Source organism: Phyllostomus hastatus, unplaced genomic scaffold, assembly GCF_019186645.2.
Source record: "Phyllostomus hastatus isolate PE091 unplaced genomic scaffold, TTU_PhHast_1.1 phas_contig_80, whole genome shotgun sequence".
Classification (NCBI taxonomy): Eukaryota; Metazoa; Chordata; class Mammalia; order Chiroptera; family Phyllostomidae; genus Phyllostomus; species Phyllostomus hastatus.
Genome location: NW_025333960.1, coordinates 28,675,686 through 28,702,612, shown reverse-complemented (window position 1 = coordinate 28,702,612; position 26,927 = coordinate 28,675,686). Strand labels below are relative to the sequence as shown.

The window sequence follows — 26,927 nt, the reverse complement described above, 5'->3', positions numbered from 1 at the left end:
TTGCTCCAATAAGCAGTAATTAGGTCCTGAGCTAATGGTGTCAGCTGATCTGCTGTTTTTAGGCTAGACCCAGAGGAATCTCCATGGAAACCCTGCTGGAGTCGTCCCCCCACCTGGATGCTGAGTGCTCCTTTCTGCCACCTGGCTGCCGCCAGGCCCGCTGCTACCTCCTCCGGCCTCTAACCTGCAGCCTGCAGCATGCGCACTACCCCCGGGATCCCTAAATGGGACAATTCTGCCCGTGACGTCAGCGCCCAGCCGTCTCCACAGAAACTTTTGTCCCATTGACCAATCAGAGAGCTTGGAAGGGGCCGGGGAGGTGGGGTGGGAGGAGAGGGGAGTGGGAGGGGTGGGGGTGAGGGGAGAGGCGAGAGGTTTAGTGTGTGGAGCAGCTCGCGCTCTGCCCGGGCTGTCAGTCCCGGCTCCAGCCGCCGCGAGACCTTCCCGGAGACGCGCGCACACACAGCGCACCCCCCGCGCACCGCACACCCTCGCTCCCTTGCTCACACACGCGCACACACTCAGCCTGGCCGAGCAGGAGCCACTGACCATTTTGCAAGTGCCGGACCGGCTGCGGCGCAGTGGGTACAAACACTCCACGTTCCCATTCCGGGCTTTCGTCTTGGAGACGACGACAAGGGGCGAAGGTGGGCTAGGACGCGGACCAGGCGCCGGGCACTGGTCCTGCCGCCTGCCTGGCACAGCCATCTCCCGGGACGGGCGCGGGCCTCCGCAGAGAGTAGAATAAAGAGGAGCGACCGCAATCGCAGCGCGCGGAGGATGGGAACTCCCCTATTTAAAGCTCTTTGACAGACGGATGGAAATCCTGAATGGAGGAAACGCTGATTTCATTCGCTTGAGAAAATCGTCCAGAGGAACTCATATTTGGCTACTCTTGAGCAGTGGAGGGGGTGTCCATGACGTGGCAGGGGGAAAATAGACACCCGAAACCTCCTGTGTGAACTGCAAACTGTAACCAAGCAAGGGGGAAATGATCTCTCTCTGTATTTTATTTTCATGCAAAGGGTTTTAAGCATCTGTGTCATAAACTTACTTCTCTCTCTGTACCCAGTTCAGCAGAAACCAGAGGAGTCCTGTCTGAGGACCCCATCATTATCCGGGAGACCTGCCTCCAGCGGCCTGCTTTCATTTACCCACATCTCCCTGGAACTGAGATCTGTTTGGGGTACCACTGTCTATCCTGTGGAACTATGGACAAATCTCCATGAATGCTGTGGCTAATTCTGGGACTTAACTCCTGGAACCTACCTGCGGGGCTGGAATTTTAGCCTAAATGCCTCTGAAGAAATGACATTTTAAGCCGTTTTAAAAATACATTTAAATTTTTTTCTCCTGTGTAGCAGGATTTGATAGGCTTAACAACATGACAGGTAAGAACTTTCTCTCTCTCTAAGTCCCTTAACGCCCCCACGCAGGGAAGGCCGAAGCGGAACAGGATCCTGGAGGAAGGAGAGCCCGGGGACCCGGGTCTCCCGGGCTCCAAGGCGCTGGGCCAGTGGCTGTTTTCGAGAGAGGCACAGCCCTCGCTCCTGGACCACGGGGCCAGCGGCTGGGGAAGCTTCAGAGGCGCGCGCGGAGAGGCGGCGCTGCGCTCCACCTGCCCTGCCCAGGACACAACCCAGGGACAAGGCGTCGAGGGACCACCCGAAGTCAATATTGGAATTTTTAATAAACCAAGGAATGAGATTTTAATTATTCAAAACCCAGCCCCTCTGGGCTAGATGCTGTTGGGATGGTCCTAGTCACACAATTTTAGAGACCCGTCACTAAGAGGACGAGAAAAGGGTCTAGGGCATCCGTTGCAATTACGAATGAACCAGAGACTTGCTAGCACAGGGCATTGATTGCGGGTGCCCAACCCGACCCTCCTCCCCTCTCCATTCCTTCTCCCACCCGAGACAGGCTCCGGCGGCGGCCGGGACCTCGCGTCCCTGCATCGTGGCGGGGGCTGCATTTTTCATGAGCCCGGGGTGAACAGGTGCGAAGTGCGCTGGGAGCCTCTGGCCGACCGCCGGGCGCAGGGAACATGGAGAGCGAGCGCGATATGTACCGCCAGTTCCAGGACTGGTGCCTCAGGACTTACGGGGACTCAGGCAAGACCAAGACGGTGACCCGTAAAAAATACGAGCGGATCGTCCAGCTCCTCAACGGTTCCGAGTCAAGCTCCACGGATAACGCCAAATTTAAATTCTGGGTTAAATCGAAGGGCTTCCAGCTGGGCCAGCCGGACGAGATCCGCGGAGGCGGTGGCGGCGCCAAGCAAGTGCTCTACGTGCCGGTCAAGACCACGGTGAGTGACTTGCCTTCTCCGTTATTTGTCTGCGGGAGCAGCCCAGCGGGGAGGGGAGAGAGAGGGGGGAGAAAGCGGGAGCCGTGAGCCATCGTTGGCTCGTGTGCCCCCACCCTCCTCAACCCCCTCCCCAAGTCGTCCCCACTCTCATTAGCCAGGCGCGTTTCCCCCACGGTGGAGTCTTTGTGGTCCTTTATTTTAAAGCGGCAGCGCACCTCCAGAGACCGCCACGCTCCTCGCGTCCTGGCTCCTGCACAAGCTGCCTGAGCTTCCAACCCCGGGTCGGGCGGCGCCTCTCGTCCTCGTGCTGGGCCATTGTCCCGTGTCCTTTGCTGGGCGCCCGGCGCGTGTCCCGCCTTCGCCACCGCTCAGAAAGGCCACGCTGGAACCCCAGCCGCACGCTCTCATAATAGACGAATCTGATCGATAGTCTACAGTGTCTCCTTATTGGTACAAAGACCGAATGTGGCGCTAGTCATGAATGTGGGGTCCCCCCCACCAGACGCACACACTCTCAGGTTTTATTGTTAGACAGCGGCCTGGGAGACACTGGCAGTCTGATCGCCTAGATCACTCCCGGAGATCTTGCCTTGACTATTAAGATTGTAAGATAAGATCCTGGAGATTACTCCTCCCCGCCCCCATTCCCACCCTCACTTCTCCTTTCTCAAATAAAGCCGTAGCTATAAGATAAACAACAAAGAGAGATGGGTTTGGGCGCAATCGAATGGTGCATGTATTTGTTTCTCGTTCTGGCATGGCACTAGTCTCATGGCCGCAAAGCTCTCAACCCGGGCACTGCAAGGTACCGGCGCTGAGAGCCCAGTGTCTCTCAGCCTCACAAAGCAGAGGGGAGCGGTGGCAGCGTCAGAAGATGGGAACTGTGGGCTACAAGTAGGATTTCAGATCAGATCCTTGAGACTTCTTTCTTCATCATGCTACGGTGGGTACGCGCCTGGAGTAGGAGTGGGGGAGGGTATCTGGCATCCTTTGCGTTTTTGCCTGGCTTTGGGGTTTCTAGAACATTTGTTCCTTTTCCTCCCTCCCTACTGGCAACTGTTTCCCTTGCAATATTCCTGGAGGATGCTAGAAAGGATGTGTCTCGAAAGCTATTCTTCTCTCTCAAACGGAGGTATATTACATTGGACATATCCTCATGAAAGTTTTCTCAAAGGATTAATGGGAGGATTCTTTTAGGTTTGGAAAACGATTTATGGTTTCCAGAGATTAATTAGGTGTAGTTGTTTGAAGAAAGTATATTTGTTTTGGAATTATATGGGGCATGGAAATAAAGGTGAAATGAAACATAAAAGTTGTGCTGTCATTTAAAAATGTACCATTGTTGGAAGGTTTCTAGGAGGTAAATTTACAAATGCAGCTGTCTGCTTTAACATGTGGCATTGCTAAAGACAATGGTGAGATTACTGTCTTGCTTTACTAAATAGTGAGGACTAGATGGGCATAGATTAGAACTGAGGTTTATTTACATTTGGATGAGCCAGAAGTCTGTTGTAGCCCAGGAAGGGCTTTGATTCATTTGTATCGGGAGTAACATTAAATAACCTGATTTTAAAAAATAACTTATTGTTAGACAAAATTAGAATTCAGAACATAAGGATGTATTTTCCCTTGGGCAGTATTTGGCTAATTAAATGAATAAAATAATTTTAAGGTATATTTACCTAATATTATTTAATATTATCGTATATGTTTTTGAAAATATTGCTAGCTGGGAAGTTTGTTTTTCATGATTTCATGTTAAACTTGGGTCCCTCTGTTTACATGTCCAATAGCTTCACCTGTGTATTGGGCTAATAAATTTATACTTGCATGGATTTGGTTACATCTGCTATGTATAAACACATGTGCCCTTTTAAAACATAAATGAAAAATTCTAAATAATATAAATTCTGTAATGTTCTAGAGGAAGTAAGATAAACATGGATGTCAGTAATTCAAACAAGCATTCTATACTCAGATACCCATATTTTCATTTAAGAGTTAATGCAGAGTTGTTAAAGAATTATTGTGAATACATCTAAAAGAGTAACAACTCCAGGTCTAGTAATAAACACATTTTTTTCTTTCAGTAAAGACTGCACATATTTATGGGAGAAAATGTAATACATCAAGTGATATTCTTCAATAATGATTTCTGTGTACTATTTAAGGGTTCTACTCTTCATTCAAGCCTGTTTTGAAACATTGAAGAGGTTTTTAATTCATGAACTCTTCTATTGCTCTTTATGAAATTTTTATGCTGCTCCTGACAGAGAATTATAGGCTCCTCCTTCTCTGAGAGACAGCCAATCGTCATTTCAACAAGTTAAAAAATAAATAAAAGATCCCTTTTTATCCTGTTTCCCTACATTTCAAATTATTCTTTCCTTAAAAATATGTTGACTATTCTTTACAATTTCAGGGACAGAATCACCAGAGAATCAGAAAATATATTTTCTTTTTCTATAAAGGCAAATATTGGTTGAATAAAATGTTGTATTTGAATGGTATTTTCAAATAGACTAAGGACCAGTCTAGCTATTTGAAGCTGGCTTTGCTGTCAATGAGAGATTTGCACCTGGTGTTGCAGTAGCCCACTCCTGTTGATAATTAGACATCATTACTACTGAGAAAAGGGAAAGAGAGAAGGCAAGAGGACAGGCTGCAGCTAATTAACTACTTGTGTTTAATGAAAGAAAGGGAGACTGATAGCAACTGGGAGGTCGCACTAGAAGAGTGCCACACACACTTTATTGAAACACAGTATCTTTTAGTGTGAGAGAAGCTAGCTTCTATCTCTTCCCAAAAGAATCAGTGTAACTTTGCAAATATGCTTTCCCCTTAACGCCTGAATTTAATCGATGATAAAATCAAGCAAGGGGCAACTGGCTTTTAATAAAAACGTAGAATACTGGAAGAGATAAAAAAAAATACCCTTTAATATTTGTCCTGACCATGCCTAAAGCTGAGGGGACATAGCTGTCACTGTTTAGATCACTCTGTGGCAGAGGAGATGCTGTTTGGTCACCTAGCAACAACATCCTGCAACTCAGCCATTTTAGGTCTGGCATGGGACCTGTGTGCGTGTGCATGCAGGGGCGCACGTGCACCCACACATACATGTGCGCGTTGAGCGTGGCATCTGAGTCTTTTTCATACTGCCACTTTGGTTTTTGTGTGTTCTTTCACTAAAGGTATACGAAAGTTAGAGGAATGAAATAACGAATAACATATGAATTCTCTAAGAGATAGAGCAAATATCTGACATTGATTATAAAAAATGTTTACTCAGGGATCATTTTAAATTAGCATTGCTATGGTTTTACATCTTGGATAGTTCTAGCTTAGTTTGTTTTTAGAAGCTTTTTATCTTGCTTGACATTTTTATTTTCTGGCAACAATTAGTTGAAACATCACACAATTTAAACTTGATATTATGAAAGGTAAACTTGGAAAATAACCAGAAAATTCATTAAAGCTTTCCATTAGTTATATGATTAATGCATGATTGTGTGTTTTTAAAAAGCCCACTACATTGTATAAAACATTAGAAAATTTGGTAAACTCATTTTCATTCACTTTTCAGTCTTACACAAACAGGGTAATGGATATCCAAACTGTAAAATCAAATAATATGAGTGATACTTTCTGTGACCTGTACTTGTAGTCACAGACACTTAGATCTCATTTTTGCCTTTCATGTACTTTTTCCTCATGTTTATTCCACTGGGGAACATGAAATGAATTTTTCATCCAGAAGGGAAAAGGTATTATCTTTAGTATGTCATTTAAAAATGATGATTTATTCAGTTCTACAATCTATAGCCTCAGATTTCATATTTTTTCTTGCAGTATATGCTACTAATTGATTACAGTGATTAGAGTAAATATTCATGGACTGGTTCATACACAGTTACTGGGTTTTTTTGTTTTTCTTTTTTGGTTTCCTATGGTTTTGGTTATAAATTCTTTATGTTTATCAAGCTGGGGAAATAATGCCTCATAAGGAGTCTGTATACACTTATACCTGGCCTAACTTCAGGCCTGATGCACGTATCACATGTATTAGGCCTTGATCTGGATGCTACAGAACTTTCAGAAAACAGAGCTGAGGAACAGCACCAGCTACATATTAGGATACTTTGTATCTATGACAGATTCATATAATTGTAGTCACTGAGGCATAAAAAATTTTTTGCTTATGTTCTATAATACTTACTCAGTGGGATTGCTACTGAGAGCTGATGCATTTTTCTCTTTATTTAAAGTATTTTGAGACACTCTCTATCCAGACTAGGTATTTGGAATCAAAAAATCCCAAGTATGAATCTCAGCAATGTAGGTTATCAGATGACTTCAGTGGCTCCTTATGAGTTGCTCCGAGGAATACGTCATGTATGGCAAGTCTCTAGCACCGTGTCTATGTAGGGCTCTCAGAGAATAGTGGGCCTTAAACTAGAAGCTAGTCTGGCATGGGAATGAAGGATCAAGAGCCTTGTAGGTATAAATCCCCTGAATATGAGGAGGAAATCAGACCCTGTTAATATATGAAGACTATCCCACACTTATTTCCTATGTTACTGATTCTTGACTTTGCCTTTGGTTCCTTGTCTTATTAGTAACTGCAGTGGGGATGAAGGGCAAGATCCAGCACTCCTATATTCTGTCTATAAACCTCCTGAGCTAGCTAAGATTCTACTTCTCAAGATTTTATACTCTAGGCTTCCTGCATAGGTCAGAGGAAAGATGAAGAAGCAATGACAGGAATGTGGCAGCAGAGTTCCAAGAGTTTCAGTCCCACGTGAAGAGCAGAAAGACCTTTCCCTGATAGTGGTTGTATTTGCTGAGACTCTTTCTACTTAACTGGGAAAGATTAAGGTGAATCTAATATGTTTTAGGTTACATTCATTTTCATAATCCTGGGATAACAAGATAAAATAAACTCCGGACAACATAGATGGCAGGGCATACATTTTAGAGCAAGATTTAAATCATAGATTTGAAATTTACCAGAGCTGTGAGTTAAGGAAAGTTTCTTAACTGAAGATGCAATTTCTCTGTAAATGCCAGTAATAATATTTGTCTAACTTGCTTTGAATAAGAATTAAAAATCACAATTCATAAGCATTTAGCATATGCCTAGCACATAGTAAATGCTAAAAAACAGAAGCTGTTCTAAGTATTATTAACAAAGTAAGAACACCAAGATATAATTATAAATGAGTATATGGCTAGGTCTAAAAAATCACACTGCCACAAAGAGTTAAAATACAATATATTTATCTGCATGTATTATTTAGGTATTTTTTCTGCCTATTCCATTTTTAGAAAATATAAATGACCTTGTTTTTATAAGAGTGGTACATTCCTATTATTTAAAATATCTAAATGAAAAGAAAAGAAAAAGTTTAAAAATCACACTAAGTCATCTAGATATAACCACCATTAGCTAGTTAGGAACATTATTATAGATATCTCTAAACATTTACACCAAAAGATTAGATATAATGATTGATTGATACAATGATTAATATGGACAGGCAGAAATAACTTTCCAAAACTGAAATGATAACTATATGCTAATTTAAGTAAGAATAAAATATATTACCAAAATGTAGCAAAAAAATGGAATACATGAAATTCAAAAAATTGCTAATAGATAAATGCTTCTTAGAAGTATTCATTTCTAAAGCTAATAGAAAAGATAAAGAAAAATAATAAGAAATTGAATTATTTAACTACAGATTTCAATTGAATACCTATCATTGACTTTTCCCCATGGTGGATGAGCCTATTTCACTTCCTACCTCCTCGTTACTTCCTGTTAATATTATATTACATTTATTATAATTGTTTTACATCTTATTATATTTATTATATTCACTATATCATGTTGTATATTATTATTGTTTTTACTTTCAAGGTTCTTTATGTTACTGTATGTAATCTGGTTCTCACAATTATTTTTTCTTTGTCATATTTTAGTGCTTGTCATCCATTCTTTTGCCTGTTTCCTTACTTCTGAATTCTTTAATCTGATTCATCACCTGGTAGACTGTTGTTCCTGATACTTCTCTTAATACTTATGTGAGGATATGTTCATTGATTTTTTAGAGAGAGGGAAAGGGAGAGAAGGAGGAAGGGAGGGACAGGGGAGAGAGCGAGAGTGAACAGAGAGAGGGAGGGAGAGAGACATTGATCAGTTGCCTCTCATGCACACCCAGACTGGTGATGGAACCCACAGCCTAGGTATGGGCCCTGACCAGAGATCCAACCCACAACCTTTTGGTGAATGGGGACAGTGCTCCAACCAACTGAGCTACCAGGCCAGGGCTGATAATATTTTTTTTTAACCTAAGGAATGCTTTATGTGTACTATTCTTTCAAGTTTATGCTGCTATGAGTATGCAATTGAAAATAGTGGACATTTGACTTTTTAATGTAAAGGACAACTTAACTAGGTATAATTCTTTTCTTTCACTTTTTCCGCTGGAACATTGTAGATATTTTGCTCATTCTGAAAAGTCAGAGGCAAACCTGTTTTATCAAGTTCCATAAAGTTTAGTTCTTTATCCTTGAAATTAAATAATTTCACTAAGGTGTGTTCTAAATCCTTTTTCTTACTGAGTGATTGTACTCATGTCTATGGTTTCATTTGTATGTCCTGGTGACTTAATGCACATCTTTTGAGGTTCAGATTTGTATTTTAGAGATTTCTACTGGATGTTTATACCAAGATATTTGAAAGCACCTCAAACTGAATATTTCCAAAAATGGAGTTTTCTTATTTACATTCCCTCATCCTAGGTCCTCCGGGTTGACACCTCTTAATTAAATTTCCTTTCTACATGGATGGAACACAATTGGCTCACCTACCAAGACAAAAATATGTGTGACATTTTTTATTTCACCCTTCCCCTCCCTCTTTATACTCAGCAGAGTACTGTTGATTCAGTGAACTTAATAGATTTTGAATCTACCATATTCTTCCCAAACCATGCCATACAATATGCCCATTGCCCAGTTTTCCCAAAACCCGTTTGGAAGGAAGGAATTGGATCTTTAGTGTCGGACATAATGTGTGGTGCATTCTCGGTGCTCAGTGTCAATGGACTAATCGAAAAAGACTCCCCAGCCCAGCACTGCCTGTATGGGACCTTCCTACCACAGCACAACAGCTAGTTTCATAGCTGTGCTGGATGCTCTGTTTAAAAAATTTGTTTCTGTATTTGTTTATTTATGTGAATTGTGGTTAAAAACACAATGTAAAATATCCTATCTTAACCATGGTCAAGTTTATAGTTCAGTAGTATGAAGTGTACTGCGTGCATGGCTGTACAGCAGCTCTCCAGACGTTTTGTATCACAGAACAGAAACCCTGTATCCACTACACAACAGTTCTCTCTCTTCGCCCTCCATCTGGGCCCCAGTAACCACTGGTCTACTCTCTGTTTCTATGAATATGAGTACTTTAGACACTTCCTGTAAGTGGGTCTGTCTTTTTGTGACTGATTTAGCATAATGTCCTCAAGATTCATCCATGTTATAGCATGTGACAGAATTTCCTTCCTTTTTAAGACTGAATAATATGTTCATATATATGCATATGCCACATTTTGTCTATCCATTCATCTAGCGATGGACATTTGGGTTGCTTGTACCTCTTGGCTAATGTGAATAGTGCTGCTATGAATACTGGTGTGCAGATCTCCTTCCAAGACCCTGCTTTCAACTCTTTAGGATATATACCCACAGAGGGATTGCTGAATCAGATGGAAATTTTATTTTTAAATTTTTTGAGGAGCTACCATACTGCTCTCCATAGCAGCTGCACTATTTTGTAATCCCACCCTTAATATGCAAGGGCGACCCCTTTTTAAGGCTAAGAAACTGGTGACCTTACTCCTCATCTAGACTTCTTCAATAAGTATACTTCTTCAGTAATTGCCAATATTAACACAATTAATAATAATAGTAATTATAATGCCTTACATTTATCAAGTCTTACTATGGATTAAGGTATCAAGTTCTTACTATAGGTTATGGATTTGGCTAGTCACTTTAAACAAAAGGTCCCTCTTTAATGAGCACAATATTTCTATAGTATTAGTGCTTTATATTATACACTTTAGAAAATTGTTGCTTAGGTAAGGTGACTTTCCTACGGTCACACAGCCTTAAAGTCTTAAGAGCTGGGATGCTAAACCATTTCATTTGGTTTTCAAAATCCTCGCTTTGGTTTCCAGACTTCTTAACTAATGCAGCCCAGTTATTTAAACATCTCTCCAGTATGTGAGTTTTTATGTTATATAATATACTACTATATGAATACTTAACATATTTTAAAACATATTCAAAACATAAATATTTAGGGCTAGTATTAAAATACATAAAAATATAAATTTTGGTATTTACTTCTTCACCTCGATAGGTCCTCTCAGGTATTCCCTTGGGTGTGCACATGCCAGTTTGCAGACAGTTTCTCTAATTCATAATACAATATTGCTTTACAGTAGAGCATAGTGGTTAAACCTTACACTTCACTTAAAATATTACCTCCTCTATTACCAGGAGTGCCTCTGTACATATCTAACACACTGTTAAAGTTATGTCTCACCCATGCAACTTTGTGACATCCATAACACAATTATACATGTTTGGTGTTGGTAGGAAGAGAGAGATTTTATCAAAGGACTATTCAGGGGATGGTGCACAGTTAAGAAGAGCAGAAGTGTAGGGTGCAGTGGAAAATGAGGTTGTAAAATTAGGCTGGAAAAAATTATGGGAAGTGTGTACTGCCATGTTAAAAAATTTGGACTTCATTCTGTAGGGGGTGGCAGCTACCAAAAGTGTTTAAGTAGAAATGTCATGATTTAGGTCTTATAGTAGAGATTTGACATCTGTCAGTGGCTTATGGTACAGAAGGTAAATCAGATGAGTTAAATAGTTCCTTTGACTCCATATGTATGGACCAAGTTATTTTGTAATAAATGGATTTTTTTGGACTGGAGGAAAATAATTTTTGACCTCTCAGTTGTTACTACATCTACAATTATAAAGACTTTCCAAAGAAATTCCTCTAAAAACCCAAGTGGAGAGTTCTATATAGAGTATTTAACCAAGCACAGACCTTCAAAGTAAAGTGATTATCAATTAGAAAATTTCTGAACACATAAGTTTATTCTAAAGGCAATGCCATAAATCTTACCCCAAGTTGTTTCTTGTCCTTACTTTGATTCGAACCCACACATCCATCTCTGCCACCAAGGCTCTTCCCTACGGTTGTACACTTGGTGGTAGGCAGGAATTCTACAGTAACCCCCGTCTCCCAGATGACCATCATGCTTTGTAATCCCCTTCCCTTTGAGTGTGGTGGAGCCTGTGACTATGATGAACTGTAACTCCCACAGTTCTGTTATGCTGTGTGGCACAGTCGACTTTAAGAAAAGGGGGTTTTTCAGGTGGGTACGGCTTAATTATAGCAGCCTTTTAAGAGACAGCTTTTTCCCTGGATCTTAGCAGAAGTCATGGGATTTCAAAGCCTGAGATGGATTCAATATAAGGAAGGTTCTCTGTTGTTCTGATGGAGGGGGTCATGGGTTTATGAGCTGACAGCAATCTCTAGGAACTAAGAGCTTGCTTGCCTACAGCCAGCAAAATAGTGGGGACCCAAGTCCTACCACCACAAGGGAATGAATTCCGCAGCAACCCAAGGAAGCTTGGAAGTGGATCTTTTCCTAGTTGAGCTTCCAAATAAAAATGTGTTTGACCGACACCTTGATTTCAACCATATGAGAACCTGAGCAGAGGATCCAGCTGAAATGTGCTGGGCTTTTGACCCACAGAAATTGTGAGATAGTAAGTTTGTGATGTTTTAAGCCACCTAATTTGTCATGATTAGTCATATAGCAAAATAAAACTAATATTTAGTCTTTTACCATTAGTTTTCCCAAAAGCATTTGTGCAGTTAATACAAGTAGACTCTTTATAAAGCACATTTGGTTATTTTTGGTTTAAGGTACAGCTAGGAACAATTTAAATGTTGTCTCATCCTAATGTATTGCCATTTTTATCATTACAATGAAATGTTCATAATTTAGTAAAATATATAATTTTTAACAAATCATTTGAAATATTTAATGATGGCATATATATATATATATATATATATATATATATATATATATATATAAATGATGTGTATATATATATATATATCACTTTGACCAAGTGATATATATATCACTTTGACCTTTCTCTTAATGTTTTCATTTTAAATATTTATTTTATTATATTCCATCTGTCTAGTAAGTAAAGTACAAGACAGACCACTGTTTTAGGCTTTTCATGAGAGGATAGAGACATCCTCTCATGAAAAGTGTACATATCAAAAGAGACTAGTATTCACATAATTATATTAATGTACATTTAAGTATTTTTTTTTAAGATTTTATTTATTTTTAGAGAGGGAAGGGAGGGAGAGGAAGTGGGAGAGAGAGAGAGAGAGAGAGAGAAACCTCAATGTGCGGTTCTGGCCTGCAACCCAGGAATGTACCCTGGCTGGGAATCGAACCTGGGACACTTTGGTTCCCAGTCCACGCTCAATCCACTGAGCTACGACAGCCAGGACACATTTAAGTATTTTTTAAAATAATACATAGAATAAGTTATAGCAAAATATAACATTTGTTCTCATTAGTAGTAACCATTCTGTAATTTAAAAAAAATATCTTAATACATTATGCATTTTAAAGAACCTCTATATAATATTTGGGGAGTAGAATACAGAAAAAAAGTAATTGGCAGATCTTTTTCAGTTAAGATATTAGAGGGAACTGGAAATGATTTTTCCCTCTATGTAGAAATGGGAAAATCTTTATTTTGATTTTCTTCTCTTTTCTCTATGTGGGATTTATTCAATAGGCTCTTATGTTCCACTCTTCCTAATTTTAATCAAGTATTCATTTGTAGTAGTTGTTCTCACAGCTACAGATTTTTCAAGTGTTTGGAACTGTTAGAAAACCAGAAGGCTGAGAAGGAGATTCAGAAATAAGTTTAGGAAGTTGGAGGCTTAATTTTGGTAATAAGAAATAACCTGTCTTATAGGCAGAGAGCTGGCATTTTTGTTGATATTAGTTCTTTCTTTTTCTTTCATTCTTTCTTTTTCTTTTTTAGTTATGTTGTGTTTTCAGAAAATATTACTTAACTGTATGTGTCTCATCATTAGATATACAGATAATTATTAAAAAACAATTGGTCAATCCTTTTTGAAGTCTTTCCTTTTTGTCGTTGGATGTGGGGGCAGGTGGGTTGGGGAGGATACTTAACAGGCCTGAGGAGGGCCAGAGGCAGCTTTTCTTTTAGTTTGCAGTGGACCTAAGTGCAGTTACCAGATGGCTGGGAGGTTTTAGGGGTTTAATCTATGGACATGGGGCAAAGCCGAGTGGCCCATATGAGGATCTAATGTCTAGCTTGGTCATATCAGTACAATGCTGTAACCAATTGACCTAATTACATGAGAATTTCAAATCTAATATCAAAGGTTTATTTGTATTAGAGATATGGGTCATTGTTCTCCTACTAGTCTCTGCTTACATGCTTATTGGTGTTTATCTGGTCAAGAAAGGAATTTTGCTGTATTTGCTTTAGCTCATTTTTCTCTATCAAGGCTACCATTACAAAACAATTCATTTGCTGATTTGTTCTCACTAATTTGGAATATGTTAATTTAAAATTAGAATTAATCTAACCTGGGGTAGAATACCATTACCTTGAACTATCTATTAAAGGAGGATTTATCTATAAATTCATAATTAATAAGATAGCAAAAGGATATGCTTATCTTCGATAATGAGAAAAAATTTTCTTAACCCAGCCCTATCCTCATATAAACAATTCATATGTCCATTTCATTATAAATGGCTTTCTACTTAATAAAGTAGGTGTTAGGAATTAAGTGCTTTTTAGCTAATTTGCATTATTGTGTTGTCAATACATTGAGTATAAGAGTAATATGTTTAGTAGAGCTCTTCAATAAGGGAGATAATATATTCCTCTAGATTTAAAATTTTTAGATCAACAAAGTTAATTAGTATAGTGATATTCAAAGTAACTTTAAAGTGAGAGAACAGCTACCAAACTGTAAGATTAGATGTATTTGGCTTGAAAATATAACAAAGATTCTTTTAATAGAGCATCACTAACTAGGGAATTAACCAAAAGTCTCCCTTCTCTAATATCCTGATTCCCAGGTTCTGGGAACACTCATTCATAGTAGTCTATCCTGAAGTTACTTGCAATTTGTGCACATAAAATTGAGTTGTATGCATAGCATTGTGTATATTCTTCTCATGCCTTTTTTGCTAGTTTCATTTATTACTATATGTGATTTGAATATTTCATAAACTGATGAAATAAGTACAAGAACTTAATTTCAATTCAGTGCCTTATAAAGACTCAAAATTAATGTGAATCACTAAAAAATTGGGAAAATGGAGGAAAAGTAAGAAAACTTAGGGTTCTACATTGCCTACATTGCTTCACAAATAATGACTAACTTCTCATTCTACTTTAAAGTCATTGAAACTGGAAATCAGAGAAATGCATGTTACAGAGGGCTTAACCACTTGGAATGTCTACCAGTAGACCCATACTTAAAGAAAAGATCTTGGTCCTATATAGTATAGCCTCCAAAGAAGTTTAGAAAATAATTATATATCATAAGTTTTTAACAAAAGTTTGATTTTAAAGTGTGTATTATCTTTTATGGTTCCAGCTATTTTTATATATACTGAACGACTTCATAGTGGATAACAAGGGCTTTATGGATTTTTATTTTTGTTTCAAATGTATTAATATATAATTGCATACAACATTATATTAATTTCAGGTACACAACATGATGATCCAATATTTGTATGTATAATATGAAATAATCATCACAACATGTCTAGCTCAATCTGTAACTGCACATAGTTACAGAATTTCCTCTTGTGATTAGAACTTTTAAGTTCTATTTTTTTACCAACTTTCAAATATGGAATAAAGTATTATTAACTATAATCTCCATCCCATTACTTATTTATTTTATAACTAGGAGTTTGTATCTTTTGATTTCCTTTACTTATTTCAGCACACCACCTACCCTCTGCCTCTGACAACCATCAACCTGTCCTCTGTGTCTGTGACCTCGTTTTCTTTTCTTTTTCCCCCTTTTAGGGTCCACATATAAGTGAGATCACATGGTATTTGTCTTTCTCTGTCTGACTTATTTCACTTTGCATGATGCTCTCAAGGCCCATTCATATTTTCACAAATGGCAAGATTTCATTCTTTGATATGGCTGAATATATTTCACACTTTCTTATCCATTCATCTATCAATCAGCATTTAGTTTTTTTTCATATCTTGGTTATTGCAAATAACATTGAAATAAACACAGGAAATACATATATCTTTGTGAGTTAGTATTTTTGTGTTTTTTTTGAGTAAATACCCAAAAATGAAATTGCTAAAATTCCTCAAATTCCTGAATTGCATTTGTGTAGTTGTATTTTTAATGTTTTGAGGAATATTGTTTTTCGTAGTGGTTGCAACAATTCACTTTTCCACCGAGAGTGCATTCTTGCCTGCCTGTATAACCTCTCGTCTTTTTGATGATAACCATTCTAATAGGTGTGAGGTGATATCTCACTGTAGTTTTGATTTTCATTTTCCTCACCATCTATTCATGTACCCATTGGCCATCTGTATGTCTCATTTGGAAAAAATGTCTAATTCAGAACCATTGGTGGTTTTTTGTTTATTTGTTTTGCTATTCAGTTGTATAAATTCTTTATACATTTTGGATGTTAATCACTTTCTCCCACTCATTAGTTGTCTCTCATTCAGTTGCTGATGGTTTCTTTTGCTGTGCACAAGCTTTTTAGTTTGATGTAGTCTCAATTGTTTATTTTTCCTTTTTCACTTTAGGTTTTGGTGTCAAATTCAAAAACACATTGAAAAGACTGATGTCAAGGAGTTTACCATTCATGTTTTCTTTTAGGAATTTTATGGTTTTAGGTCTTACATTCAGGTCTTTAATCTGCTGTGAGTTAATTTTTGTGTATGATGTAAGCTAGCAGTCCAATTTCATTCTGCTGCATGTTGCTGAGTATTTTTCCCAACATCTTTATAGAAGAGAATGTCCATTATATGCACAAAAATGCAAATGAACATAATCAGTAAACACTTCAGAAAGTCCCAAGCAATATGAAATGGGGAAGGTGAATGATGTCTATTTCACATGGCGATTGTGACGATTAAACGAATCAATACATGTGATGTATGTATCAGTTTCTGACAACTAAGGATTTAAATACTGTTTTTCTTTTTTAAAAGTCATTGTCACCTTTCTTTCCCTCAATAAATACAACTGGCATAAACATACTAATTCTGAGGTATCATTGATGTCTACAGAGTGTAGAGATGTCTTAGAGTCTATTCAATGATTTATGAAACGATTCAGAAAAATAATATTCTTTAGAGAGAGTCTCGGGCCCATAGCACTAGAGCAGAACATGACTGCCAAGGGAGAGGTAAGGACTAATTTCCTTCACCCATTCTTTTTCCTACACATTAACCAGCATAAATTTTGACCATAAAACATTTTAATACTGTCTTCATGTAAACCCAATGATTAATTTGAAATACAGTATATTTTAAATTACAAAATACAGCTCTAGCCAGGTGGCTGAGTTGGTTGGAGTACCACCCCATGTACCCCAAAGGTTGCAGGTCTGGTCCACCTTGAGGGCACATACCTAGGTTGTGGGTTTGGTCACTGGTCGGGGGTGCATACAGGAGGCAGCCAATTAATGTTTTTCTCTCACATTGATGTTTCTTTCTCTTTCTCCTTTCCTCTCGTTCTAAAATCAATAAACTTATCCTCAGTTGAGAAGGAAAGGACTATTATACACACAAAAATGCAAATGAAATTAATCAATTAACACCTCAGAAAGTCTCCCAGCAGATGTGAAATGGGGAGACTAAGTGATGTCTATTTCACATGGCAATTATTATGATTAAATGAGTCATTATGTGTGATGTATGTGTCAGTTGCTGAGAACAAAGAATTTAAATACTAATTTTTTAAAAGTAACTTTCACCTCTTTCTTTTTCTCAATAGATGGAATTAGCATAAACATATGAAGTCTAAGGCATCATCTACATCTATAGAGTGTAGAGATGTCTAGGGCCTATTCAATTATTTATAAAACAATTCGGAAAAATAATTCTCTAGAGGCCCATGGTGCTAGAGCAGAGCACAACTGACTAAAGGAAAGGCAGGGACTTATTTCCTTCACCCATTTGTTTTCCTACCTGTTAACCAGGATGAATTTCAGTCATAACACATTTTAATAGTCTCTCTGTGTAAACCAAACAATTCATTTGAAACATGGTATATTTTAAATTATAGAAACCCAAGGATTTGGGAACCTCAGAATATTGAAATAAAAAGGAATAATATCAGACAAACATTATAAAGATCAGCTTATGCACCAGTAGATGAAAACACTCACTGCAGACCACAGAAACTAGTCATTGGTTGAGGTTCTTTGTGATCAAGAACCCAGAACTCCCTGTCAGAGGGTGCAGGCTCTCCTATTGCAGAGACTGTATCCATGAGGCCATGAGAGCTATGGATGCTACTGTGGAGGAATAAGGTGTTTTATATGTGTATTGTTATTCACATATTTAGACTTTTGAGAACTATTTTAGGGGCAAATAGTATTTTAATGAGTCATAACACTAGAAGGTGACTTCAAGTGAAATCGGGTGTAATGAGAATTGTGTACTGTCTGTGCAGCCTTATTAGCAGTTGTCACATTCCGATTATTTTTTAAACAAGCAGCAATTAATTTTTCTCTCTTTCAAAGAAGGCCAAATGTAAGATTCTAGAGGTGATGTGCGGGGAGTTCCAGGGAAAAACAGCACCAAGGTTCCTTCTGTGTTCTCGTTTGTCATCTGTAATGCGAAGCTGCCATCCTCATTTGCTGGGACAGCTCTAGTTCTGATAGGCATTCTGCTTTCTAAGCAGAAAGGGTGTGTGTGTGTGTGTGTGTGTGTGTGTGTGTGTGTATGAGAGACAGAGAGAGAGAGTAGAAAGACTGCTCCAGTTCTAATGCCCTTTTTGAAATTGAAATTTTTATTGTGATAATTATAGATTCACATGAAGTTTAAGAAATATTACAGAGATATATTTGTGGGAAATAGGCCTTGTACCCACTTCCCACCAATGATTAACATTTTGTAAAACCATACAATAACATTAAACCCAGATAATTATGAGGGGGTACCCAAAATGGAATTTACTTACAAAAAATTTTGTATTTATTCTTCCATGTTTAAACTTCAGTCACCTTCAAAGTACTCTCCATTTCATGCACTACACCTATTAAGATTTTCTTCCACTGTTCAAAACAGTTTTTGAACTTGTTGATTTTGATGCCTTTTAGTGCTTCTGCTGTTTTTTTGTTTCATTTTTTCCACATGGGCAAAACATTTCCCTTTGAGGATATTTTTCATCAGGGGAAACAAAAAAAAGTCACTTGGGGTAAAATCAGGTGAATAGATAGGGTAGGGCATGGAGATCATTCCATTTTTGGTCAAAAACTGCTGAACACTCAGCACAGTGTGGGCAGGTGTGCTTGTAAATCACCCATCATGCAATGGGCAAATGCATGGAAAGAATCTTCAAAAAAATTCACTGAAGCCAAATGCAGCCTCTCACAACAATGCCAGCTGGTACACTGATACAAATGGATTCCTAGAATAGTCACCTAGCGGAGGAAGCCTTTACTACAAGTTGCCAGCCCTCTGTAAGATAATTCCAGTTATTTTTGTGTGCCCCCTGTCGAATAGTGATGTAATCCACCAGTCTTAGAGTTCCCGAGTTTTACTTGTACTGTGTGTGCATGTACATTGTAAGTTCTACACAATTTCATTATGTGCTGGAGTTGGTGAATCCACTCCCTTACTCCAGATACTGAACAGTTCCCACAACACAATAACCCATCAATCTACCCTTTTATAATCATGCCCACCTCTCTTCTGCCCCCTTCACCCCCATTACCCTCACCCTGACCCCAGCAGTCATCAAAACTTATAGTTTCAAAATGAAATCATCTATCTAGTCTATAACATTTTGGAACCAGGATTTTTTTACTCAGTTTTCCTGGGGACTTATCCAAGTTGTTTGGAGTATCACTGGTTTTTCTCCTTTCATTGCTAGTACTCCATGTTGTGGATGTACCACTATTGTTTTTAATCATTAATCTTTTGAAAGGTATCTGATTTCCGTTTAGGGTTATTATACATAAAGGTACTATAAATATTTTTGTACAGATTTTTTTTGTGAGCATAAGTTTTCATTTCTCTGGGATAAATTCCCAACTGTGTAACTGAGGTATTGCAGAGTGTGTGTTCAGTTTGCTAAACTGCCTGTTTTCTAGAATGTCTGTGCCATTTCATTTTCCTCCAAGCAGTGTACACTTGATACAGTTTCCTAGCCTATCCATTTTTGATATTTGTCCTTTCATCATTGCATAATTTAATTTCTCTTCTTTTTAATTAAAATTTTTAATTACAGTTGACATTTGACATTATATTAGTTTCAGGTGTACAGCATAGTGGTTAGACATCTATATAACATATGTAGTGTTCACCCCAGTAAGTCTAGTACCCACCTGGCACCATACATAGTTATGATATTATTGACTATATTCCCTATGCTGTCCTTCACACATCCAAGACTATTCTCTAACATATAATTTGTACTTTTTTATTGGATTGTTCCAATATCTTTTTTAAAAGTTTTATTGCTTATTCTATTATAGTCATCCCAATTTTTCCCCCTTTGACCCCTCCACTCAGCCCACCCCCAATCCCACAGTCAATCCCTATACCATTGTCCATGTCCATGGGTCCTTCATAGATGTTCTTTGACTAATCCCTTCACCTTCTTTCAAACAGTTTTCACTTCCATCCTCCCTTCTTACACCTATCAGTCTATTCCATGATTCTATGCCCCCGGTTCTATTTTGCTCATTAGTTTATTTTGTTCATTAGATTTCTCTTATGAGTGAGATCATATGGTGTTTTTCTTTCATCAACTGGCTTATTTTACTTAGCATAATAGTCTCCAGGTCCATCCATGCTGTCCCAAAAGGTAGGAATTCCTTCTTTTTTCTGCTGCATGGTATTCCATTGTGTAAATGTACCATAGTTTTTAAATCTGTGCGTAGGTTCTTCTGACCTGGTGTTTCAGGATTCTCAGAGTATAATCCCAGCAGTGGACTCACTGGGTCAAAAGGAAGTTCCATTTTTAATTTTTTGAGGAAATTCCATACTGCAGCTGAACCAGTCTGCATTCCCACCAATAGTAATAGTGCACTAGGGTTCCCTTTCTCCACATCCTCACCAGCACTTGTTTGTTGATTTTTTAATGATGGCCATTCTGACCAGTGTGAAGTGGTACCTTATTGTGGTTTTAATTTGCATCTCTCTAATGGCTAGTGATGTTGAGAACTTTTTTCATATATTTATGGGCCATCTGTGTGTCCTTAGAGAAGTGTCCATTCAGGTCATTTGCCCCCTTTTTAACGGGATTGTCTTCTTGGTATTGAGTTGTATGAGCTTGTTATATATTTTGGAGATTAAACCTTTGTCCAAAGTATCATTGGTAAGTAGTTTCCCTTTTCATTTTGATAATGGTTTCTTTAGCTGTACAGAAGCTTTTTAATTTGTTATAATCCAATTTGCTTATTTTCCCTTTATTTCCTTTGTCCTAGGTCATATATTGGCAAAAATACAGCTACATGAGACATCTACAATTTTACTGCCTACATTTTCCACTACGATTTTTATGGTATTACAACTTACACTTAAGTCTTTTATCCATTTTGAGTTTATTCTGGTGTATGGTGTATGTTGGTGATCATTTCAATCCAGTTCTCCCAACACCATTTATTGAAGAGACTATCTTTACTCCATTATATGCTCATGCCCCCTTTGTCAAACATTAATTGACTATAGAGACATGGGTTTATTTCTGGGCCCTCTATTCCATTCCATTGATCTATGTGTCTGTTCTTATGCCAGTATCAGACTGTTTTGATTACAGTGGGCTTGTAGTATACTTTGATATCAGAGATGTGAATCCCTCCAAGTTTGTTCTTCTTTGTTAAGATTGCTGAGGCTCTTTGGGGTCTTTTCTGGTTCCACATAAATTTTTGGAATATTTGTTCTAGATCTGTGAAATATGCCATTAGTATTTTAATAGGAATTACATCAAATCTATAGATTGCTTTGGATAGTACACACATTTAAGTGATGTTAATTCTTCCAGTCCTTCAACACAGTATATGCTCCCATTTATTTATATCTTCATCAGTTTCTTTCTTCAGTGTTCTATAGTTTTCTGAGTACAGTTCATCAAACTTTTTGACTAAATTTATTCTTAGGTATGTATTTTGTTGTTGTTGTTTCTTAGTAAATGTGATTGTTTTCTTAGTTTCTCTTTCTGATGGCTCATTGGTTGTGTACAAAAATGCCATTGATTTCTGAACATTGACTTTGTATCCCTCTACTTTGCCAAAATCACTTATTAGGTGGGGTAGTTTTTTGGTGGAGACCATATGGTTTTCTATGTACACTATCATGTTGTCTGCAATAATGACAATTTTGCTTACTCCTTTCCAATATGGATGTCTTTTATTTCTTTTTATTGTCTGATCACTGTGGCTGGAACTTCCGGTTCTGTGTTGAATAAGAATGGTGAGAGCAGACAGCCTTATCTTGTTCCTGATCTTAAGGTAAACACTTTCAGTTTTTGCCCATTGAGTATGATGTTGGCAGTAGGTTTTTCATATATGGTTTTTATTATTTTGAGATATTCCCACTTTGCTAAGTGTTTCTATCATAAATGGGTGATGGATTTTATCAAATGCTTTTTCCACATCTATTCATATGATTTTTGTCTCTCATCTTGTGTATGTGATGTATTATGTTTATTGACTTATGAATATTTACCATCTTTGCATCCCTGGAAAAGTCCCATTTGATTGTGATATATGATTTTTTTAATGTATTGATGGATTCAGTTTGCTAATATTTATTGAGGATTTTAGCATCTATGTTCATCAATGATATTGGTCTGTAATTTTCTTTCTTTGTTGTGTTACCTGGTTTTGGAATTGGGATAATACTGGCCTCATAACAAGAGTTTGGGAATCTTCCCTCTTCTTGAATTTCGTGGAATAGTTTGAGAAGGATAGGGGTTAGTTCTTGAACTCATTGGTAAAATTCACCTGTGAAGCCATCTGGTCCAGGGCTTCTGTGTGCCAGGAGTGTTTTGATTACTGCTTCAATTTTGCTAGTTGCAGTCTATTCAGGTTTTCTGCTTCTTCCTGATTCAATTTTAGAAGATTGTATGTTTCTAGAAATTTATCCATTTTGTTCAGGTTGTTCAATTTCTTGTCATATAGTTGCTCATAGTAATTTCTATAATCCTTTGTATTTCTGTGGTATCAGTTGTTACTTCTTTCTCATTTCTGATTTTATGTGGGTGTTCTCTCTTTTTTCTTGATGAGTATGGATAAAAGTTTGCCAGTTTTGTTTATCTTTTCAAAGAAGCAGCTCCTGAATTCATTGATCCTTTGAATTATTTCTCTAGTCTCTATGTCATTTAATTCTACTCTGATCTTGATTATTTCCTTCCGTCTACTCACTCTGGGCTTTGTTGGTTGTTGCTCCTCTAGTTCTTTTAGATGTAAGGTAGTTTATTTGAGATTTTTCTCTCTTCTTTGGATAGGCCTCAAATGCTATGAACCTCCCTCTCAGGACTGTTTTCTCTGTGCCCTTAGGTTTTGGTTGTTGTGTGTCCATTTTCACTTGTTTTCCAGCTACTTTTCCATTTTTTCCTTGATCACATTGTTAATCCATTCATTATTTAATAACATGTTATTTGGCCTCCATGTATTTTGAGTTTTTTAGTTTTTTTCTTAAGATTGGTTTCTAGTTTCAAGCCATTGTGATCCAAGAAGATGCTTGATAAGATTTCAGTTTTCTTGAATTTGTTAAGGCTCATTTTGTGTCCTATCATGTGGTCTATCTTTGAAAATGATCCATGTGCATTTGAGAAGAATGTATATTTTGCCTCTTTGGAGTGAAATGTTCTGTAAATATTAATTAAGTCAATTTGTTCTAGACTCACACAGGTGTGTCCAAACTTTTGGCATCTCTGGGCCACACTGAAAGAAGAAGAGTTGTCTTGGGCCACACATTAAATGCACAAACACTAACAAAAACCAATGAGCAAAAAAAAAAGGTTTTTAGTAAATTTATAATTTTGTATTAGGCTCTATTCACAGCCATTCTGGGCTGCATGTGGGCCACAGATTGGACAACCCTTACAGAGGGTTGTTTAATGCTGCTATGTTCTTATTGAATATTTTTGTCTGGAAGAGCTATCTATTGTTGACAGTGGGATGTTAAAACCCCCTATTATGACTGAATATGACTGGTATTGTCTGAAGCTGGCAGAAGCCAATGTCAGAAGCTCTTTCTGTCTAGCTCTAGGCAGCCTGTTCAAAGCTCTAAACCACCCACAGTCTGCGGCTGTTTTCTTTAGGCTTGGCTGCATCTGGGATGGTCTTTGATGCTCTGCACTGCTGACTTTTTATTAGCACAAGGCCCAGGGGTGGGTCAACTAACAACGGAAAGCACTGCAGTTACCACCACCTGCCTCTATCTGTGGTCCTGCTATTAGTCTTAGCATAAGCGATAACCTGTGTGTTTCTGAGAGGGTTTTTGGTACAATTGGGAGGATGGGACCCCTGGATCTCCCTTGGGAAGAGTTGTTCAGACTTCTGGGAAGATGATGGGTCTGTTCCCCTGTCCCTGTACCACTTGTCTTGGTCTATCCCAGGTTATTTCCAATAGTGAATAGTTGCTGAATAGTTAGCTGTCCATTTCATGGGAGGAGCCAATCTGTGTAAAAGGGTCAGCTGTTTCCTGCTTGGAACAGGTGGCAGCTCTGTATAAGAGCCTAGGCTCCCCAGAGTTGGACTCCCTTTTTCAGCCTCCCTGCCCTGTGGTTGCTTGGTTTCTGTCCAGAGCCTTTAGATGAGGGTCTGTGAGCTGAGCACAGGTCTGTGAGCTGAGAACAAGTCTGTTGAAATAGAACTGGCAGGTTTCTACTTTGTTGAAATTGCATTCTGTAGGATACTCAGTGAGGGGAGAGTAACCTCTTCACTCTTTGCCAGAAATTTGGGCTCTTGCTTCCTCAGCAGCGTTCACTGTTGGTTCAGGATGTATACATTCAACTTTCCCCTTTGCTGAAGTAGGCTCAGCTTCCTGTTGGGGTGGGGCAAAACCAGACCACAGGAGGTGACTAAACTTTCATTTTCAGTCTAAGACCTCTGTAGGAGACTAAGGTCTTTGTCCTGCTCCCAAGTGATATCCTCTAAAATTCTCACATTTTGAGTCCTCATCTTAAGTTTTTCTTTCTCCCCCCCTGCAGAAATGCACCCAGTGGGGGAGTCTTGCCTCTGGCAGGACTTCTGCAGTTTTCCCATTGGAGCTGGTGTCTGCAACCCTGCAGGAGGGAGTTGGGCACACCTTTCCCTTCCCAGAGGATTGTACTCAGTGAGGGGAATATGCCTGGCTGCAAAGACTCCCAGGTGCTCATTTCTTGCCCACCTAATTCCCAGCCCACAGCCATTGTAGGGGACACAGTCTAGAACTCTCTTCTGCACAGCCACCTGTTTCCTTGCAAACTGAGCCTGGTGGGGTCCAGAAAACCCCTTGTTGTGCAAATTTCTGATTTCCCTGTCCAGCTGGATTCAGTGGGAAAGGACTCAGTGATCTAGCATGGCTTGGAGTGGCTGAGGAAAGTTCAGACTGGGCTAAAAAACCAATTTTCCCATTCTGCTCGGTTCTTTTCTTAGTCTGAACTTGTATAGTGAACCCTTTAGCCTTATGCTCAAACCACAGAAGCTCTTCACGTTGAATAGTGAGCTCTGATTTTCATGGGTGTTGTGGAACCTCACTGCTCTGCACCACCAGAAACCCAATGGCCTCCCCTTCCCTCTTTATTACTGCAAGTATCCTTATGTCCCCAGTTCACAGGGGAGGGAGCTCCACTGCTGTGAGTGCAATCTGGTCTCCCCTGGCAGGACAGCTGTGCATGGAGTCCTTGCCTGGCCATGTTTCAGTTCCTTTTGAAAAGTCTGTATGCTGTACCTGAGCCACAGTATTGAGTTAGCATCTGAATCTTTGCACATACAACACCCCCCCGTGCCACCCCCAGGGAGTAAGGTGTCTCTCAAAGTTGCAGCTAGATGAAGCTTACAGGTGCCTCTGACATACTCAGGTGTGGCAGCCTGGTTGCTTTAGTAGTTTGAGCCTCTGTCTGGAGCTCTCGAGGTTGCCACCTCAGCCGTGGGAGTGCTGCTCTGTGTGTGTGTGTAGCCTGAGTCTCACAGACTTAGTGGACCCCCGCAGGTTATCCCCAGTTAGGGTTGGGGATCTCTGCATGGAACCAAGGTCCCTTGCTCTTAGAGGGGAGGGAGTTCCAGAGCTGTGATTTCTGTCTGGTCTCAGCTGCGACAGGAGCCATACACAGGGTATGTCCCCTTCTGCTTATAAAACCCCCTTCCCTGGTGGTATGAAACATCTTCTGTGCTCCTTGGCTTCAAAACTTCCTGTCTGTGAAGATTCCATTGACTGTTCAGGTTGGTTGTCTGAAGATCAGCTGAAAATCCGGGTCGGAGCCAGGAGCAGGTGGACTCAGCTTCCACCTACTCAGCCACCATCTTCGATCATCCTATCTTATCCATTTTTAAATGGTTAGTGATAGTGACTCATATCAATAATGACATGAAAAAGTAGTGTTTTCTTCTTGAGCCATTATCCAGTGTTTGAGGCCAGCTGTCACTGACACAAACATAGCCATGATGGTATCATTGTAATATTTTCTCAGTTTTAATTTTGAAAAAATCATGCATATTTACTGAGTTTATCATCTCCACGATCAGTATTTATTACCTAAAAGACTGTCCCTCATTTTCTTTGAAAAGGTTCCTAATAGTGATCTCCTATATAGTGAAGGGTAGAAAAATTGACATGTATAATCACCCAACCAGCAACTATCCTTATTAAATGGAAACTGGAAACAAATACTTTGAATGTTAATGTTTGTAAGCAATGAAAAGAAGGAATCAATTTTTAACTCTGGGACAGTGATAATAAAATGGAGAATTTAGGTTACAGTAAATTATGTAGACGTGTAATTTAATCCTTAAATTACTGCAGTCCAGTGGACTAATGCAATGTGCCAAAATTTATTTCTCGAACATAGGCATCTTAACAGCAGCAACACTTACAGTAGTTTTAGTGCCTCTAGAACTTTGTGTGATATCTAACTCACACTAAGTGCTTAATAAATATATAATTTATTATATGTAATAAAATAGTATATACTACCATACATATATGATATAAATATTAAATATACATATATAGTAAATTATAATAAATATATAATAAAATGATAGCAAAAGTGGGATTTTGACTT

General features: G+C 38.7%; 1 protein-coding gene across 2 annotated transcripts in view; it reads left to right on the top strand.

Annotated features, from left to right (window-relative positions):
- Nucleotides 1-764: 764 nt before the first annotated feature.
- NOL4 (nucleolar protein 4) overlaps nucleotides 765-26,927 on the top strand; it is a 288,625-nt gene continuing 262,462 nt past the window's right edge. For both annotated transcript variants that reach the window (XM_045850010.1, XM_045850009.1), the window contains exon 1: nucleotides 765-2,311. In XM_045850010.1, the coding sequence (XP_045705966.1) occupies nucleotides 2,048-2,311 (264 nt within the window). In that variant the 5' untranslated portion in view covers nucleotides 765-2,047. The remainder of the gene's footprint in view (nucleotides 2,312-26,927) is intronic.